Below are 20,325 nucleotides of genomic sequence, written 5' to 3' on the forward strand. Positions count from 1 at the left end.
GCTCTTTTGGAAAGATGCTGGTCTGTCTCTGATGTGTGTTTCGGGTGCGCCTTAGTAGCCCTTTTTCTGTGGTGCCCTCTCTCCACAGAGTATCAGCTCTTAAGGTATTAGAGCAAGAGGTGGAGACTCTATTTTTCCTACGTTATCTTTATTATATCATCAGATCTTCCCATAGATTTCTGTGTGATAGATCCAGATGGTATATACCAGAATAATTCTTACCCTCATTTTTCTTTCTTTCTTTCTTTGTTTTCGAGACAGGGTTTCTCTGTGTAGCCTTGGCTGTCCTGGACCTGCTTTGTAGACCAGGCTGGCCTGGAACTCACAGCGATCTGCCTGCCTCTGCCTCCCAAGTGCTGGGATTAAAGGCATGTGCCACCACCACCCGGCCTCTTACCCTAATTTTAATAAGAGTGAAATATGGCATTTAAGCCATCCTTTCTTTGGGGAAAAATATAACTCCCTGGTAATTATTCAATTTTTGGTCTTTGAAATCAATCCCTTATCTTTTCATAAAATTTGCAAACTCATAAGAACTTTAATAAAATACGTGTAACTAGTTTGAGCCAAAATGGGGCGTACTTTTTCAGAATCTAGGCTAGATGACTTAATTTAAATAAAGGCCTTCAGTTGATTACTTAATTTTATTTGTGCCATGACAGTTATTTATAGAGTTGAATAGTAAAGTTACTTACGCCAGTAACCCAGGAACTAGGAGCAGCTACATAGCCTAGAGGTAATGGCATGAGTCTGAGAAAACATTTTCTCACTTAGTTCTGTCAGCTGTGCCTGCTCCAGTTTAGCAGTTGGACAGGTCTTCTATCCCGAGCTCTCTGGTGCTTTTGAGCTTTAAGAATAGAAACTATTTTACTTGTTCTTTTTTTCCTGCTGCACAAATAATCTGGGTCCCATGCCAGATGGGTTAGTCAGGAGATCTCCCTTTCATATGACAAGGGTTGGGGGGCGAGCTTGTCTGTCATCGATGCTGAGTTAGAAAGGCTCCTGTAGCCAGGCATGGTGGTACACGCCTTTAATCCCAGCACTTGGGAGGCAGAGGCAGGAGGATCTCTGTGAGTTTGAGGCCAGCCTGGTCTACAAAGCAAGTCCAGGACAGCCAGAACTGCAAGAGAAACCATGTCTCTAAAAAACAAAACAAAAAACAAAACAAAACAAAAACAAAAAAAAGAGGACTCCTGTGTGCAAGTTAAAAACATGGCATAATGCTTATTTTCCTATACAGATAGCAGGATATTCTTTACAGATGTTGAAAATATGCAAGGAAATTAGTTAAAAATATCGTGAGTTTATCTCAAGACTGCAGCGCATCATCATTTTTTCCTCGTCAAGTCAGGCTACAGTCAGTCAATTCTGAATAGGCTCTTCCAGTTACACTGACAGAAACTTTTCCAGGTGATGCCTCGTGAGACTCCAGACTTGCTATTTCCCTGTCATAATGGCGGTGGTGTCATTCATGACGTCTCAGAACACATACTTCTCAAAAGCTTACATTCCCTTTATATCCATGAGTCTTGACTGATGGAATAAAAGCAGCCGCCATGTTCTTTATGCTGTACAAAGATCGCTGTAGGCTAGCTTCTGTACCTTCATCTTTAACTACTCAACACAATCTGGTTGTGGTTGTCTTAAAAGGACTTCTTCTAGATGACGCCTTCCCGAGAGATTTTCCTTTGCTAACCCATTGGATTTCTTTGGTTGATAATATTTTGAATGTTCTTGAACAAGATTACCTTCATTTGAATGAAGTTAACGATTTTCTAGCACCTTGTAGAACCAAATAATGTTATTACTAGAGTTTTGACTCTAATCCCTGTAGATAGCTATCTTCTTTGTTAGTATGTGTTCTCTGAAATAAATGTCAAGGACAGATTTAATGTGCAAGGGTCTCTCACCTCCTTCTAGGTAGTTGATTGGAGGAGTTCTTTTTCTGATATTCTCATCGTGCCCTGCAGATGCTTGGGCAGGTATAGATGTTGCCTTGGACTCACATAGTTGGAGGCTTTGTTCCTTACTTTAGTTAGGTTGAAAGTATATCTTGGCTGGGTACCACTTTGGACACCACATCCTTCTTACGCCATTCACACTGTGACACTCTTTCCCAATATAGATACCTTTTTAATCCTGCACACATTTAACGTCCCCTTCCTCCCATACGTGCCCTTACTATGTTCTGCCTTTGACCTCACTATGTGGATCCCTCTTCATCCTTCTCTGAGTCAGGCTATAATGCTGCTTACTGCTCTGTCCTCTTCCCATTTCCCATTCAAGCTCTTTGTGCCCTGCGTAGAGCAGCCTCCCAGTTCTGTACTGTCCTGCTGCCTCCCACATACACACCTGACTTGCTTGACTCTACTTAGTGGAGTTTTGGCTAAGTTGAGGGAGAAGACAATTCAGAGTTGGTCGTGTTTCTGTTGTCTAAAACTGCCTGGGATGTGGATACATATTTTCTCAGTGAGCAGAGGAAAGAGTAAGAAGATCTAAGAGTAATTTGGGGGCCTCAGTATGAAGGGATAGAAGTTTGGGTTTTAATGTAGTGAATCGAGGGTGACCGTGGAACACCTTCATACAGCTGGGACACAATAGAGGAGTCTACCTGGAGATGGTGGACACGAGCCTTATATGACAGCTGAAGCTGGGTTTAAATTATTTAGTTTAGATTCATACAACTCTGGATTATTTCTTGCTTATATGATGATACTACTTTTTATATTGTGAAAACCACAAAAGGGACAAAAGGCTTCTTTTGACTCACAGTTCTGGGGTGTGGCCATCATGGCAAGGGAGTCGTGGAGTGAGGAGCTCGAGGCAGCTGGTCACACTGCATCCCAGTCAGGATGCAGAGAGAGGGTGAGTGCTGGTCCTCCGCTCACTCCCCCTTTTTGTGCAGTCTAGATCCTAGCCCACGGGATGGTGCCATATTTAAGGTGAGTTTTTCCTATTTAGTTAAATATTTCTGGAAGAAACCTCATAGACTCACATGGAGACGTTCTTGGATAGTGAACCTGAATCTAGACAGGTTGACAGCAGTGAAGGTCAGTTATCACGCTCCCTTGTAATGCTCAGTCATTTCTTTGTTAATGCATTTCTTAGTCAGTGTTCTGTTGCTGTGAAGTATTGGCAACTCTTATAAAGGAGAGCAGTTAGTTGAGGCTGGCTTCCAGTTTCAGAAGGTTAGTCTTATATCATTAGGGTGGGGAGCATGGCAGGGAGCATGGTACGAGTCTCAACTAAGGGTTTTACATCTGGATCTTCAAGCAGCACGGAGAGGGAGGGAGTGGGGACGGGGGTGGGGGGGAGACAGGCGTGCGTGCGCGCGCGCGCGCGCGCACACACACACACACACACACACACACACACGGCCTGGCTTGGGCTTCTGAAACCTAAAAGCCCACCCCCTAGTGCACACTTCCTCCACAAGGCCACACCTCCTAATCCTTCTCAAGTAGCTCCACTCTGTGATTTTAAGTATATGAGCCTATGGAGGCCATTTTTTTTTCAAATCACAACTATATCATTGAGGATCTTTGAGTTATTTTGTGGTATCTGATTTTCATCTTAAATTATGTTTGACTCCCATCATTGGGAGATAAAGGACCAGAATTACAAAGACACAAAACAACAATAATTTGAAGTAAATTTGAAATATTAATCTGTACTAAAGATGACAAGATTTTCCCCCCTCTGTTTTATTTTGAGATAGTATTATTGTAAAGACTAGCCTGGTCTCAAATTAACAAGTTTCTTGTCTCAGCCTCCTGAATTCAACCTTAAAAAGCAGGCTCCAACAGGGCTCGCGGTGTAGGGGCTTGTCACTGTTTTTAGTGGGCTAGTGAGAAAACGTGCACACACATGTGCTAGTGTGCATGCCACGCAGAAGCCGTAAGTTGATGCTGGGTGCCATTTTCTATTGTTCTCCACCTTATATTTTGCAGCAGGGTCTCTCAGTAAGCCTGGAGCTTATGATTTCCTCTAGACTGCCAGGCAGGCTAATAAATGCTTGGGATCTGGCTGTTCTGCCCTGTCCAGCACTGGGGTGGTAGACTTGGACTGACACGCTAGGGTTTATGTGGGTGCTCGAGGGCTGATCTCATCTCCTCATGCTTGGGAAGCAAGCACTCACCCACTGAGCCACATACCAGCCTAGCTGTGGCCTATAACAACCATTTGTGGACATTTTTGTTTTTTGTTTTGTTGTTGATTGTATTGCTTAAAATGACCCCCCAGTCATACAACCAAATCACCTGCTAATGTTTGTTAGCTCAGGCTGTGATGCTACCTTAGGAAGAAAATAAGGCCTCAGTCAGTCATGAGTTATACTAGTTGGGCATGACTTCAGTGTTGAGTCAATTAAATGCATTAAATAAGATGTCTTTAATCAGAAGTGGAGTTCTGAGTTGGCTGGTAGATGAACAATATTGTGATCTAGAGGCTGATGGGAACCGTTCTTACCCCCCCCCCCCCAGGAGCAGTGGCTCAGGATTTACTAATTCAATATGTAAAGAAACCATGAATACAGAGAATCAACTATAGTAGTGACTTTAGGTGTTGAGAATGTTTCATTATCCCCACTCCACCTGAATCTATTGTTGCAGATGTGTTTAATATTTCCTTGTAGCCTTACAATATGAAATCTTATGTTACTGTTCTGGTCAAAAAGGCTAAATATCATTGCTTGAAACAAACAGAAACATGTCTTAGATTTTTTTTTTTTGTTTGATTTTGGTTTTGGTCGTTTAGGGGTGGGTGGTATGAGAAAGGGTTTCTCTGTGTAACCCTGGCAGTCCTGGAACTCAGTTTGTAGACCAGGGTGCCCCCAAACTCAGAGATCTACCTGCCTCTGCCTCCCAAACTCTGGGATTAAAGGTGTGAGCCACCACTGCCCTGCTAGAATCTGTTGTTTTATAATTTATTCTTGGTAGTACTTGGGATTAGGTGAAGAAACAATTTAAATATGTCCCTCCAGGGTATTAATGTGGGTCTGGAGTGGATGCTTGTTTTAGAATAATAGTGTGTGAACACCGCATTGGTTCTGGTGTGAGAGAAGGCAACATCAGTGTTAGAGCATACTGCGCTTAGGGTTTTATCATGTGCTTCTTGTAGACTAAGGCACACAAAGAAGATGCAGTCACAAGTTCTTAAATCTAGGTTGGTTTGTTTGAAGCCAGCAGCCTTGAGATGTGTACTCTCGTTGCGTCTCAGTTGTCAAATGTTTAACCGGGAACATTTGCAGTTTGAAGTTTGTGTGGTTTTGTCACTGTCATTCATGTTCCACTCATATCCAGCTGGGAAGGAAATTGAGCACTATTTTGAAAATTGTACAATGTAAACATATATTAACTATCAGATTTCATTTTTCTGAACTCTGGTTAAATCTCATTAGATATTGATAAAAACATAAGTTTGTACTTGATATATATTGACATTATGTATTTCTACTGGTATAAAATAGTAGAGCATTTAAAAATTTTAAGCTTGAGAGTTTAAATGTAAACACAATAGGAGACTACCCATTGCTGTTTGTGTTTTATGTGAATGTTCTGATTCATACAAAGCTTTCACATTAGTTTGTAAAACAAAACGTGCGTATTTGGCAGCTTAATTTGTTAACCTTTTCTGTGTGAAATTTTCCAGGTTCAGGTTCTAGGTGCTTTTTAAAATGTGTGTAACGTGTGGAAATTATTTTAGTTAAACCTGAATGTGATTAGATATCAGCAAAGAATGTTCTGCATGATGAACACACTGAAAAGTGTAACATGAAATATTAGAGCCTATGCCAAGACTCAAAAGAAAACATACCTGGTGTGTAAGATTTGAGAAATAAGTTACCGCCTCTCTAAACACCCAGACTTCATAGGAACATCATATCTTGCCTATAAATTCTAGCTCATGGACTATTTTTTAAAATTAATTAATTAATTAATTAATTAATTAATATGGATGTCTTGTCTCTATATATGTCTGTATATGCTTGGCCAGAAGAAGGTGTCAGATCCCCTGGAACTGCAGTTTTAGACAGTTATGAGCCCCCATGCAGGTGCTAGGAATTGAACGTGTGTTCCCTGGAAGAATGGCCGCTACTCTTAACTGCTGAGCCGTCTCTCCAGCCCGGCTCATAGACTCTTGTGTCTTAAACATCTTGGTGTTATCCTCATCCACCTACCCCACCTCCTCTCTGCATCCGTGGGCATTTTCCCTATAATTTTCCCTTTCCTGTTTTAGGATTACTTCCTTAGAATAGATTGCCACAGGTGAGGTTACTGGGTCAGAGGGTATAGATCTGTGAATATTTTGCTTTTGTATTTTTTAACTACAATTTTAAAATTTCTTGTTCAATTGATTTATATTCATTGTGGATTGTAAAAATCACAGTGATTGTGCTTCTTACCTGAAGGCAAGGCTTTGTGACCACAGAAGCCTGGGAAATTGCCAGAATAATAAAGCTTTTAGAAGGGGATTTACTTCAACATTTTCTGAGCCAGGCTGTACACTTTATAAGTGCTTTTGATTAGGGGTTTTTTTTGGTTTGTTTGTTTGTTTGTTTGAATATGTTTAATACTTAGTGAATGCTTTATATAGGACATAGTTTCTGAATTAATGATTTAAAATTTAAAATTGTTTTATTGACTGAGTTATATCATATTGATCAAAGCAACTAAACTATCACGCTTTTAGAGGTTTATGAAAAACTATATATGTCTGTATATGCCTGATCACCTGTTAAAGGTCTTTAGTATAAGTCTTTAAATGTTTTATAACTTATTTAATTTAAGACTTATTTATTATAAAGAGTGTGTGAATGCTTTCCACAATTATTAATTATACTTAGACTATAGACAACAACACAGATTGTACAAACCTTGTTTATCCCCCATTTCCTCCTACAGAATGTGAAAACCTTTGCATCTTCTGATAGTCTAGCCAAGGTTCAAGAAGTAGCAAGCTGGCTTTTGGAAATGAATCAGGAACTGCTCTCTGTGGGCAGCAAAAGACGACGAACTGGAGGCTCTCTGAGAGGGAATGCTTCCTCAAGCCAGGTAGATGAGGAACAGATGAATCGCGTGGTTGAGGAGGAACAGCAGCAGCAACTGAGACATCAAGAGGAGGAACACACTTCGAGGAACGGTGAACTTGTGGGGGCAGACCCTAGGCCTAGAGACCACAATGATTCCCAGCAAGGACCAGTGGAAGAAAACAATAACCGCTTTATTTCAGTAGATGAGGACTCTTCAGGAAACCAGGAAGAGCAAGAGGAAGATGAAGAACATGCTGGGGAGCAGGAGGAGGAAGAGGAGGAGGAGGAAGAGGAGGAGGAGATGGACCAGGAGAGTGATGATTTTGACCAGTCTGATGACAGTAGCAGAGAAGATGAACACACACACAATAGCAATGTCACAAACTGTGGTGGTATGGCGGACCTGCCTGTCCACCAGCTGTCGTCCCCATCCTACACAAAGACGACAAAGGTAAGCATCTCCAGGCTTCATCTGACACGCGGCGTCACTCTTTCAGTTTTAGGAAATTGTCCTTAGAGTCTGTAGCATTGCCAACTAATCGTCACATGTATAACAACTTTATTAAGTAAATTTTAGTTTGATAAAGGCATCAGTGCTATAAATAGAAATACTGTTAAGAGGGCAACCTGACTGCAAATGAGTGGGGGAAGCCAATCTTGTTTACCAGAAAAAAACCACCAGCTTTACATTTGCTGCCAAAGTAGTTTGTCTGAGTGTGCACGGTTGGTGTGAAACATGATGTGTGTAAATCAAGTTATTAAGAATCTTGTTATTTGCAGAATAACTATGTTTTGCCAGAGTTACTCTAGCGCGTAAGTTATTGGAACTCACTGCAGACAGTTCTGTTTCGGTATTTAGATAAATACCTGAACATTTAAGAGCGTCTCTTTTCAATACAATTTGTCTTGGAACAAAGTGTTTGATACATTTGGCTTAAAATTCAGTTTCTGTTTTAGGTTATAAAATAAATTCACAGAACACGTGTCTCTAATCTCTATAGCCCAGTCACATTATTTATTTGTTCTTGCTGTTGTTAGCATGACCTAGGAAGGAAATGCATCAGGTAATGGGATTTCTTCCATTTAACCGTCTCTGTCTCAAGATGGATGGTTTGGTCTGGACTGACAGTAAATGTTTTGCTCTCTCTTTTCATTTAGAAAACCTTCCAGCACTCTGGAGGGCAGGACAGGAAGAACTTGAGTTCAAGACAGCAAGGCATTGTCTCAAACACTGTAAAGATGTTTTTTTTTGTTTGTTTGTTTTTGTTTTTTGTTTTTTTTTTTGAGACAGGGTCTCTCTGTGTAGCCTTGGCCATCCTGGACTCACTTTGTAGACCAGGCTGGCCTCGAACTCACAGCGATCCTCCTGCCTCTGCCTCCCGAGTGCTGGGATTAAAGGCGTGCGCCACCACGCCCGGCTTGTAAAGATGTTTTTAAAGTGACCTGTGGCTGCATTAGGAAGACTTCACATAGCTTTTAGTTTAATAAGGGAAACAAGGAGAAACTTGTACTGTTTTAGTATTTTATTTTAGAGACCTTTACATCCTTGGATATTATAAAAAAGAAAAAGAAAAAAACAAAAAAGCTGTATGGTATCCTGGGCTGTAGTTTCATTCAAATCCTAAAAGTTTGACCTTTGAAAAAAAGTAGGAGCATGAGATGAAAACTGTCCCTTAGAATCATGTGTGGTGGCACACACATCAGTAATCTCAACACTTGAGGCAGGAGGATGACTGCAGACTTTAGGCCAGCTTGAGTTGTCTAGTGACTGTGAGTCTGGCATGGGCTGTACAGCAAAAATCTGTCTTCGAGAGAAAGAAACCACCACCCCCTTCTTCAAGTCTCCCTGAGTGTGCTTTACAAATAGTGGTGTGCAAGTCTCCTAGCAACTCTGGAGGGAGTTAGACTTACCTGCGTTCCTGCATCATTTCTACATTAATGAGTAAAAACGGTGGGCTCTCTATTGCACTGGTGTATTCTCCAGAATACAGTGGAACTACCAGAACTCTGAGGATAGTTTCCTCCCTGGTCACTGAAGGGTGCCCTCTTTTTAAGTGTAGATAGACAGGACTTTTGATCTGTGAAGTGGGTGCCCTTAAATGATGGGAGTGAACAATGGCCAGCCTTTGTGTTAAAGTAGACTTCCACACTATTTCTTAAAATTTCTGAAACTGACAGCTTTTTGAGGTATTTTCTGTCCAGGTGATTGACAGAACAATTTGGATCAACTCTTAGTTGTAGGGACACTCTGTTCTTTACCAAAAAGCTGTGTCTATTCTTGGGGCCACAGATACTACTACAATCTACAATTCCATTAGAGTAGATACTAGTTAAACAGATTGGAAATTCCAGCTATTCTCATATTAAAGGCCAAGAATTGCTGTTTATTAAATACAAATCATTTACATATTCCCAAGACAGATAAGTAAATTGAGGTCATAGAGAGCCAGATGTTTCACTCCACACTATACTTCTTTTTTCATGTTTACATCTTTTCTCCCTCCCCCCCTTTTAATTGAGAATAGAAATTTTTTTGTACAATATATTCTCATTATGCTTCCCCTCCCCCAGCTTCTCCAAGATCCTCCTCACCTCCCACAAATCCTTTCTGACATCTAAAGAAAAACAGTAAAATAAAATAAGATAAAACAAAAACAAATGAGCCACATAGGACAGAGCAGACAGAGAAACAGAAGATGACAAAGCACAAGAAAGATGTATAGATGCAGAGATACAGGTGCACACACTCAGGAGTCCCATAAACACACAGAACTAGAAGATGTGTGTGTGTGTGTGAGAGAGAGAGAGAGAGACAGAGAGAGAGACAGAGAGAGAGACAGAGAGACAGACAGACACCTGTAAGGTAAGAAGGAAAAAAATGTTCTGATAAGACATTGTGAGACAAAGAACCTCTAAAGATGCCATTGAGTTTGTGTTGGTCATCTACTGCTGGCCATGGGACCAACCATTAAGAGCAGTTTGTTCCCCCCAGTGAGACTCTGTTGGAGAAACTATTGTTTTTCGTTTGCAAGTGGTTATCAATTCTGTGTAGGCCCTGTGCATGTTCTAAGTAACAAAAGGTTTTATTCTTGATCTGCCCAGTTTCTAAGAACCCTCTCTTTCTGTGTTATGCTGCCCCCTATGGCAGGATGTAACAAACAGTACAACAGTGTTTCCTAGTGTCATGAAACAATCTAAGCTGCTTTAGAGCTTGGTTTACCTCTTCTCTTGTGTTTAACAAGGCATTATTGAAGATAGGAGGTTGAAAGGCTGAAGCTGTAAGAAATGACTATGGAAAAGGAATTGGAGGCTCTAGAATCCATCCCGTGCTAGCTCTTTGTCTTAGTATGACTAGTCTCCCTCACGTTCTAGAGTCAGCTTGCCTTGCCTGTGATGAGTGTCTGTCTCTGCGGGTTTAACTGTGTCAACAGCCTACTGTATCTTATTTCCCCCTTAAGAAATTCTCAGCTCATATTGAAACTTTAGCAGGTAAAAATTTAAAGTACAGATTATTAACTTTTGTCACTTTTATTTTTATCAGCTCACTTTTCAGTAACATGAAAAAGCAAATGGGACGACCAGAGGTCAGGTCTTTATCCTCCTGCTCTTCTCATGGAAACAAGCGTGTTTGGAAAGTGATTGCTGAAGGAACCCCATTCCTTACGTCAAAATTGCCTTGGCTGTCTTGGTTATTAGATCTTTCTAGTGATGCTTGTTATCCATTTGCCTCCAGGGAGAACTATGTGCACACATGGATGCACATGCAGAACAGATGCTTGAGTAGGCTGGGTCCTTAGGCTCTAAGCACTAGAGGACAAGCGGGGTCCAGTCACACAGGCCTGTAGTTCTGTGGACCAGAGAGAAGGCCATTAGACCACAAGTTTGAAGGCGCCAGGACCAGGGTCAAGGTTTAAGGTAACAGGTGTGTGGTGGCTCTGGTAGCGTTGCAACTGCCAGAAAAGTTGATGTAATAACGTGGCCAACAGCTGAAACTTAAAGGGCAGCTAAGTTAAGTTACACTGTGGAGAATGAAAGCCTGTGGCCTAGTTTTGTCTAACTCTAAACTCCAAGTTTTGTTAGGTATAGGCGTGCTCAGAGAGCAGATGTCTGACATATCATTGTGTCCTTGTGAAGAAATGGAAACATGGTGAGGTCTGACCTAAGTTGATTCAGAATGTGGGGAAAATGATGAAACAGGGAAAGGGGCCGGCAGGCCACAAAGGATGAGATGGGTTCCCTTAAGCCAGGGAGTGGTAGCTCTTGGTGCCTGAGCTTGGGTTACTATATGACTATGTATGTATAACCTTATCAGACTTCTGTGGTTTTCTAAGGATGAAGTAAAATCAGATATATAAAGTGAGTAACATAAAGCCTGAGAATGAGGCTGTGTGTAAGCAGGTGACTGGGCGTGGTCCCTGCGTGTCCCTTACATTGCGGCTGATTCTCTACAGCATGCACATCTTTTTTGTGATCTTTAGGTTCAGTCCTTATGTCACTGCTAACAGACAAAAGTTACGGAGAAATAAACAGATAATAGGTTAATACTTTAGTAAAATGTATGCAGTTAATTGGACTTAAACTGGGCTTCAGTAAAAAGAAAATAAGCTCTAATTTCTAAGTGTTACAGATGTTGCCAGTGAACAAGGCACATGCTGTTACTTGTAGTAGAATTTGTCAGTGAATTTGTCCTTTTTCCAGTCTTGAACTATAAAGTTTTTTTTTTTAAATGCCCTATAAGCCTTCCATTTGATTGACAAAGTAAATGTCAACTAGTGATAAATTCTAAGTTAATTTCTATTAATACAGTTTTTAATATATTTTAACATTGCTTGAAACTATAATTGCTCTAAATATGTTTTAGATCTCTGTGTTTATCAGATTATTTTCAGTCTATATATTATTTACTGAAAATAATGAAAGGATTATTTTAACTAAGAGCTTTCTCTAGAAACAGGAGGTTGTACCTTACATTTGGGAAGCAGAGGCAGAAACCTCTTTAGGCCAGCCTGGTGTACTTGATGAGACCCTGTCAAAAGCAAAAACAGAAGAGGAAATGTTAAAACTTTGAGTACAAACTATAAATTTCTGAAATATGTATTAGTATCAAGTAGAGTTATTCCTCGATGTTCTTGAGGCAGATCACTTTATATGTGTAATTACAGGGCAGTCTTTTAAATGCTATTTTGTGATAGAGAAGACAGTATGCAGGATGAACATACAGAATTCAGGGTGAATTTCATTTTATTTTGATAGTCTTAATAATTTTCTTAAATATAGTTCCAGTCTTGTTAAAGCAACCATTTATTAGTATCAGAAGAAAATAGATGTAACTGCCAGCAACCATTTTACTCAGGCTTTTGTGTAACTTTTATAATGCATAATAGAGAGTTAGAGAAAGGTTTTTCCTCCCAAGAACTAGCATATGCCCTTAAAGGAGGGAGAGCAGTGCGAGTAGAAAATGTCAGCACTGAGTGTAATGGGAAGAGTTTTATTTTATTGTCCAATGTGATTGGGTCCCACATCTGAGGCCCATTTGGAACTCTGGCAAATTCTAGCTAGGTGAACTGAGTTCGTTGCTGGAGGAAGATGGCTAGCGTGGCGCTGTATTTTCTTGTTTGTTGAGAATTTTTGCAAAGGTTTGCTTTTATTTATATTTGTGTGTACTCCGTGTACATGTGGGTGCCCCAGAACTTAGAAGAAGGTATTAGATAGGCCCACTGGAGCTAGTTAGACAGACCTTGGTGCCTGGTGGGGATTCTAGGAACAGTAGTCGCAATCTTTGGGAGAATCATGGGTGCTTTAACCACTGAGTCATTTCTCTAGCTGAAACACTTTTTTACTATGTAGTTTCGTGAACAGATTCTTCAGTGTGGTCCTGGCAGCTTTTGGCTCTTTGTGTGTTACTTTTCTGTTGTTATGAAGAGATACCATAACCAAGGCAACGTATAAATGAAAGCATTCAGCTGGGGGCTCGCTTACAGTTTCAGAGAGTTAGTCTGTGACCATGGTGGGGTGTGGTGGCAGGCAGGGAGGCGAGCATAGCACTGGACGAGTAGCTAAAAGCTCACATCTCACCCACAAGCACAAGAGACTGGGTCTTGTGTGGCCTTTTGAAACTCAGCAAGGCCACGCCTCCTAGTCTCTCTCAAACATTCAAATACACAAACCACTGGGCTCCTTCTCCTTCTAACCATCACACCATGAAGCACAGTCATCTTTTATTTAAGGGGGGCAGTGTGGGATTTTTTTTTTCCCTTTTAAATGTGTATTGATGTTTTGCCTGCATGTATGTCTGTGTGAGATCCTCTAGAACTGGCATTACAGACAGTTGTGAACTGTCATGTGGTTGCTGGGAATTGAACTTGGGTCCTCTGGAAGAGCAGCCAGTGCTGTGCTCTTAATCACTGAACCATCTCTCCAGCCCTGAGACTCTGTCTTTTGAAATAGTTCTGAAGTGCCTAGTGCTGTAACAGGAAAGCAGCAGTGCTTCCCTTTTCTCCTGACTCCCCATTTACTGAGACCTGTTAATACAGTGAGCTGTTTACCTTTCTGTTCTGGGTTTTAAATATCCTATAATAGAAACAGAAATGGAGGGGACCTTTGGGATCATCAGCTCCAAATGTAAGGTCATCAATAGGGGCTATTCCACTCAGCTTTATGTTTTTTACATTGACCTCTCTTTCTGGTTATGCCCTATCAATAGAAGACTGCTGTCATAGTTAATGTAGTTGGTGTATTCCCTGGACCAACTTCCTGGTTGTTTTTTTCTAGAGAAGCTGTTCTTGAAATGTTATGCCCTTAAGTCAGCATGATGTTGCTGAGGGGCAGTTGCCCAACCCATCTTCTGTCCGTGTTTTGGTCCTCACCAGTGCAATGGGAGTGGCATCAGTAATATTGCTGTAGTTCCAGCTACTTTGTATTCTCCTCCCAAGGATCACGTGAACCCGTATGTTCAATACCAGGCTGGGCAACATAGAAAGACTCTGTCTCAAACAAACGAAGAGAAGAAGCCATTTATTGAACACCCTTCTGTGTTTGGAGCACTCCTAGATCCCTTTTGTGTGTGTTCTTGCTGAGTCTTACGGCAGTCTCCAGTTGCCAGTCTCGTGTCTGCAGTGGCCTGTGAACAGGGGTTCAGTTGGTCATCAGGTGCATAGCAGAGCTGGTTTTGGAGCTGAGATCTCCCTTTCAATCCAGGTAATACTCTCTTTAAAATAGGAATAGCCAATATTACCAGCTTTGGGATCTACAGACTGTGGAATAGCCATAAACCTTAACATCTGTTTTCAGGTACCCCGTGTTACCCCAACGAAATCTCTGTTCCTATGGCAAGTTTATTAAGGCTTATGTAAAAATTGGTTTTTGACAGCTTTGCCTAATAATATTTATCACCTATCAGACATACTCTGATGTAAATATTAGTGATTACATAGCAGCTTCATTTTTATAATATTAATTTGCCAATCTTTGGCCGCATAGATACATATTTTTCATAGCTCAGACCTGAAGATCTCTGTAGATTCCTGAATTACTATAACAGACTTAGTTAATTTGATAACCTGTTTAAACAGTTACTGTGTAAACAGTTGGCCTCTTAAAAAGAAAACCCCTCTCTCCACAACTCAAATTAAGCTCCATTAGCATGAATTCTTTGTACCTGCTTTCACTTCACTTCGTCTGTGTAGTCACCCCACCGCTGCAGTCCTTTAACCTGATAGGAAGAAATGCGTTGCACCCAGAAGGAAACCTGTCCTCGAGTCAACAACTGCTCCTCCAGACTTGTGAAAAAAAATTTGGGGGGTTCTTGGGGGGGAATACTTTCCCATATTAGCCATTCTTTTTAATTATTTTAAAGTTAATAAACTTCTTATTTTCAAGTTAATAGCAAAGTTGAGTGAGAGGCCCCCATATGCTTCTTACCTCCACCCACATGTATTGTGTCCCACAGTAAGCCCCTCACCAGAGTGCTACATTTTTGGAAATGATAAGTCAGAAGCCACATTAGCATCAGCTTTCACTCCTGCTGTTATGGACCCTGTGGGGTTGAACAAACGTGTAATGATGTATTTACCATTGTAGTATCCCTCAAGATTAGCCTATTCAGTCTCCATCCACTCAACCCCAGGCCACCACTAGCCTTGTTACCATCTCCACATCTCCTTTCTAAAGTGCCATATAATTGGAATCATATACTATATAGTCCTTTAGCTTGCCATTTTAATAGCATTCATTACATTTCTTTAGTGGTGTATTTTCATGACCTGCAAGTACTTTTTATTGTTGAATACCATTCCTTTGTCTGGATGGGCTGCTGTTTACATATTCACTCACCTAGTGGAGATTGTTTTAGTGTTCCAGCTCTTGGCAATCATAAGCAAAGCTGCAGACAAGGGCTTTTGTAGCGGTATAATTCCTCCTGTAAGGAACTGCAGAGTGTCTTCTGTTGACTGTAGGTTTTGCATCTCACTGGCAGCGAGTGCTCTGTCCTCGCTGGTGCTTGGCATCATCTGTGTTCTGGACTTGGGGCCTTCTGAGCTGTGTTGCATTTCATCACTGTTCTTTCTCAGCGGTGTTCCTCTAGTGGTGTGTAGCAGTGAGCATGTTTTCGGATACATCTTGCCATAAGTTCATCTTTGCTGAGGTATCCAGGTCTTTTGCTTTTTAAAAAAATTAGATTGTTTTCCTAGCAATGCTGTTTTTAGAGTTTTATGCCTTTTTAATAAGTTATATATCAGGTGTGTTTTACAAGTATTTGTGGCTAGTTTGTGGCGTGTCTTCTTTGGCTGTCGATAGTGCCCTTTCAGAGACACCGCTTCATTGTAATGATGTCCATCTCACTATTCTTTCACAGATGATGCCTTTCGCTCTGTAACTAAAATGTCAAGGTTGTCTGCCTAGGTTTTCTCTTGTTGCATGTTTGTGATCTACTTTAAGATAATTTTTGAAAAGGGTGTAAAGTCTACACATGATGGTGTTGATGCTGATGATCATCGGTGTGTAGAGATTCAGGTGTTGTGGTACCATGTACAGGAAACTAACTCTTCTCCGCTGTGTTGCCTTTGTGTCTCTGATAAGGATCTGTATTTGCATTGGTCTGTTTCTGAGGCCTCCATCCTGTTGCAATGATCTGTTCCCTCACACTGCCCTCGAGATTGCTGGGCTTTAGGAAAAGACTTTAGGTTGGATAGTGTCAGTCTTCCCGTTTTGTCTTTCAGCATTGTGATAGCTCTTTCAAGTCATCTTCCTTTCTATTTAAATGTTGGAGCAGTTTGTCAATGTCTGCAAAGTAACTGCTGGGATTTTGGTTGGAACTGTGTTGCTTCTGCCCTGCCTTCCCATTGTAGAATTTTAGAATTCTTTATTATATACTCAGCATATGGATAGTAATTCAAAAGAAAGTACAATAATGAAAAGCCACAAAAGAGATGGGGATGTTCAGTTTTTAATCAGTCGGACACTGATATGTTTAGCAGTGCACTTAGTAAATTTGAGAAAGTAACTTTGGCAGTGAAACATACGTAATCATTTAAGTTTCTTCATTGAACACTAGAGGGCCATGTTGTACCTTGTTGATGGTGCTGTTTTCGTGTATTTGAATATATTCCTGTCTGCTTCCAATTTGGAATAAATATTATGGGAAGTTGTATATATTGTCATATAATATTTTTGTATTTTTTAAATCAAGCAACTAGCATGGTCTCATTTTGCTATTTTGTAACAAACTCATGTTCTTTGGTAGGATGAGTTTAGTTTTGTACTTCTCAAGAATTTACTCATAATCTTTAATCAGAAGACCTTCCATGACTGGTTGCTCCGGGCTTTCTCGGCATTTGCCTAAAAAAAGAAGGATCCTTGTGTTAGCACTAACGTGGGCTGTAAGCACTCAGTCATCAGCTGATTTTCTTGATTTGTCTTAGGTAGTGGTGGTGGTGGTGAGCCATAACCGCCAGGCCCTAGCTCGGTGGTGTGACTGTGTAAAGAGGACCTGGAGCAGCGTGCTTAGATGGGTAGAATATGGACTGCTATGTGCTCAAGTTCAGAATCGCAGTAGAGTCCTGCTTAAATGTTCATTTCTGGCTTGTAGTTATTTGGCAGGACAGTTCTCTTAATTTTTGTACTGTGTTCCGGGGAGACAGGGACTAGTCAGTGTTCACAGTGTGGACACAGGGACTAGTCAGTGTTCACACTGTTTTTAAGAAGTGGGCGAGGATGCTGAGCGCTATGGAAACGCCTATCTACAGCTGTGGCCTGGGGAAGAGAGGGCTGGGGCTCTGGCAGCTTCCCTGCGAGCTGTCATTTCACTGTGAAGTCACTGCCTTAGTTTACTTACTAAAATAAGCTGGCGATTGTGGTTTGGACATCTATATTTTATGGGCAGGTTGATCCCTTTGCATATCGATGGATATTAAAATTACTGCTGTTGGCAAATGGTTGTGTAACTGATTGATTGCAGTTGACCTGCTTCCACCATGTTCTTGCTGGTTCTCTGCAAAACACAAACAGTCTTATAACTTGGCAGATTAATGTGAGTTTAAGTAACTAAACACGTTTTGCTCTAGATAATGAAATTAGTTACAATAATCTATTATGCTGGTGAAAGTTAAATTCCTAAGTGACTAAAACCATAAGGTTAGAAAAGGGGTCCGATCTGATGTGAGAAATGCCTGCACTGCTGCTAACAAAGTAGGACATACTGCACGCTCCCGAGGAGCTGGAGATGCTAGCCTTGCCTTTCTAAGCATGTGCTTTCAGATGGGGTTTTGCAATTTCTTAATAGGTTGCATGCTTCAATTTTAATACAGCCTTCCTGTGGCTTTGTTGCCAAGTGGGCAACCTTCAGTCTAGATCACAGACAGAAAAAAGTGGGTGTTACTCATTGCAAAATCAGAATAATCAACTTGGTAGAAATAAAGTGTTGAGTGCCACAGCTGTGCTATGTGGTCTGCTTTCCTTCTCAAATAGATGAATTTCAGATGTTAAACTGCCAAGTGATGCAATTTCATCATCATTATAGTCACCATTATTATTATTATTGATATTTTTTATTTTTATGTGTGTGAGTTATTTTGCTGTATTTATGCCTGTGCACTGCATGTGTGCCTGTTGCCTGAAGAGCCAGAAGAGGGTGTTACATCTCCTGAAATTGGAATTGTAGACAGTCGTGAGCTATCGTGTGTGTTAGGAGTTGAACTGGTCCCCTAAAAGGACAGCCAGTGCTCTTCACCACTAAGCCATCTCTGCAGCCCCAGGGGACCTCATTTAAGGAGATACGTATCCCAACTTTTACAAGGAATTTGAGGTGGTCTGTATTTACACTGCACCTGATAAGATGTTAGTGTATGTGAAAATCAGTGCCAGTGAAAATACTGGAGTAAAAATGAAGCCACAGCCAGAAGAGGGCAGATGGAAAAAGTTACAATGTACTTACAAAGTAAGTAAGCTGATAATAGGATGTAGATTGGACACTCCTGAGCTTGAGTTGCAGTATTCTTCAAAGTGGGACCCCTGAACTAACAGCACCAGACACATCTGGAGTGATAATTAGGTCAGTGAAGTCTATACCACAACAACTTAGCCTAACTCTAGGACTGGAGTGTGCATTTTAAGTGAGCTCCGTCCTAAAGTTTGTAGTACACTGGCCTATAGAGTGGTGCCATAGGTTCCTTGATAAACTTGAGGACAATGTACACAGTCCTCCCAATCAAGAACAAATATTCTGTGTCTGTCTGTCTGTCTGTCTGTCTAACTCACTCATTGGATTTCATGCGTGCACTAGCAGTACCCTCAATAGTACCTGTATAACAATGCATCAAAGTTCATAAGTAGCAGGAGGCACTGATCTCTGCAGTGAGATAGCTAGCCAAGGCCAAACCAACCATTAACTCTCTGATGATGTTAAGAGTGGTGGTAGTACCTGTCATATAGTGTTACTGAGAGGGTTTGCTGAGGCCGGAAAGGTAGCCAGGACAAGGACTGGGAGTGTTCAGTAAATATGACCTAATTAAATTACATAATGTCAGTGATTTTTAAGTTAGCTTAATGCCATGTTATGCAAAGCATTTTTTTGTTTCTAAGAGATTGTCTGGTGACTTGAAATTGTTCCCTGACTTCTGCCTAAATGATTGTGGCATTTAACAAGGAGTGGAACTGTAGGCCATTAAAGTTTAGTTAGCACTAACTATGAAGTAATTAATTGCTTCATGCTGAAACTAGAAGGAATTTGGAACTTAAAAGAAAATACTGATAAACTCGGGCCAATTGAGAATATTCAGAAGAGAGGTTTTATTTCTTACTTCGGGTTGTTTTTCTTGAGATGATTGGGTGTGGTGGGACTGAGTGACTGCAGTAAATGGGGTCCATGCGGCACATCTGTAGGTCCCCTTTCTGCTTTTTGCTAGAGAGAATGCCCACACGTTCACATTAAGATGTGATCGGAAACAAAGGCAGCAGTGGCTGCGGATGGGTTGAATTACCTGTGCTTAGAGTGCATTGGGAGAATGTGCTTTGTGGTCCTCACCGGCTGTCAGACCTGGAGTCCCATTGGCTTGTTCCTAACATAAGTGGTCTAGTTAGGGCAACATGCACTGGAAGCTTCACCTCTCCCTGTGAGATGGGACGGAGGATGGAATGCTTCCTCTCACTGATCACCAAGGTGGAAAATGATCCAAATATTTTAAAAAATGTATTTCCCCAGAAAAGAGCCTGCTTTAGACAGATGTGCATTGCCCATCTATCAGGTGGTCCTTGCTGATGCACTTGTTAACAGTGGCTTCTCAGCTTTGCAAATAGCAGCTCCTTTTAGGGCGTGTTCTATTTTCAAAGTGAATATGCTTTAATTATATGGGTTTCTTGTTGTTGAAATAAGATGCCAGTACGGATTGCGGTGTGAGGAAAAGGCTGCTGATTTTGCGGAGTGTTGGGAGTTAGTAATTCGCTTCTGCTTGTCTACGTTGACCTTGGGCTTTTAATGAACTAATAATGCTTGTGGTTTACTAGGGCATTGGCATCTATCCTAGGGTCTAATGGGTGACAGTTTTGAGTAGACTGAGGCACGACTGTAGTGTTAAAGTCAGTTCTGAGGATTATTGTTTCGTGCTCTTACCTCCTGTAGCATAGATTGGCCCAGTATGGCGATTTACCCTTAGCCCCAGCACTTAACTTGTAACAGACGCAGGCAGATCTCTGAGTTTGAGGCCAGCCTTGTCTACCTAGTAAATTCCAAGCTATTCAGGGCTATGTAGTGAGACCCTATCTGGAAAGGGGGTAAGGGGTTCAAAAAGATTATATTAAAATAT

General features: G+C 41.1%; 1 protein-coding gene across 3 annotated transcripts in view; it reads left to right on the forward strand.

Annotated features, from left to right (window-relative positions):
- Fbxw7 (F-box and WD repeat domain containing 7) overlaps nucleotides 1-20,325 on the forward strand; it is a 170,493-nt gene that overhangs the window by 91,802 nt on the left and 58,366 nt on the right. For 2 of the 3 annotated variants that reach the window (XM_051157382.1, XM_051157381.1), the window contains one exon: nucleotides 6,903-7,481. In XM_051157382.1, the coding sequence (XP_051013339.1) occupies nucleotides 6,972-7,481 (510 nt within the window). In that variant the 5' untranslated portion in view covers nucleotides 6,903-6,971. Of the gene's footprint in view, nucleotides 1-6,902; nucleotides 7,482-20,325 lie in introns of those variants that run through there. The other variant, XM_051157380.1, reaches the window with a different exon arrangement.

This window comes from Acomys russatus, chromosome 15 (assembly GCF_903995435.1).
Source record: "Acomys russatus chromosome 15, mAcoRus1.1, whole genome shotgun sequence".
NCBI classification, from domain to species: Eukaryota; Metazoa; Chordata; class Mammalia; order Rodentia; family Muridae; genus Acomys; species Acomys russatus.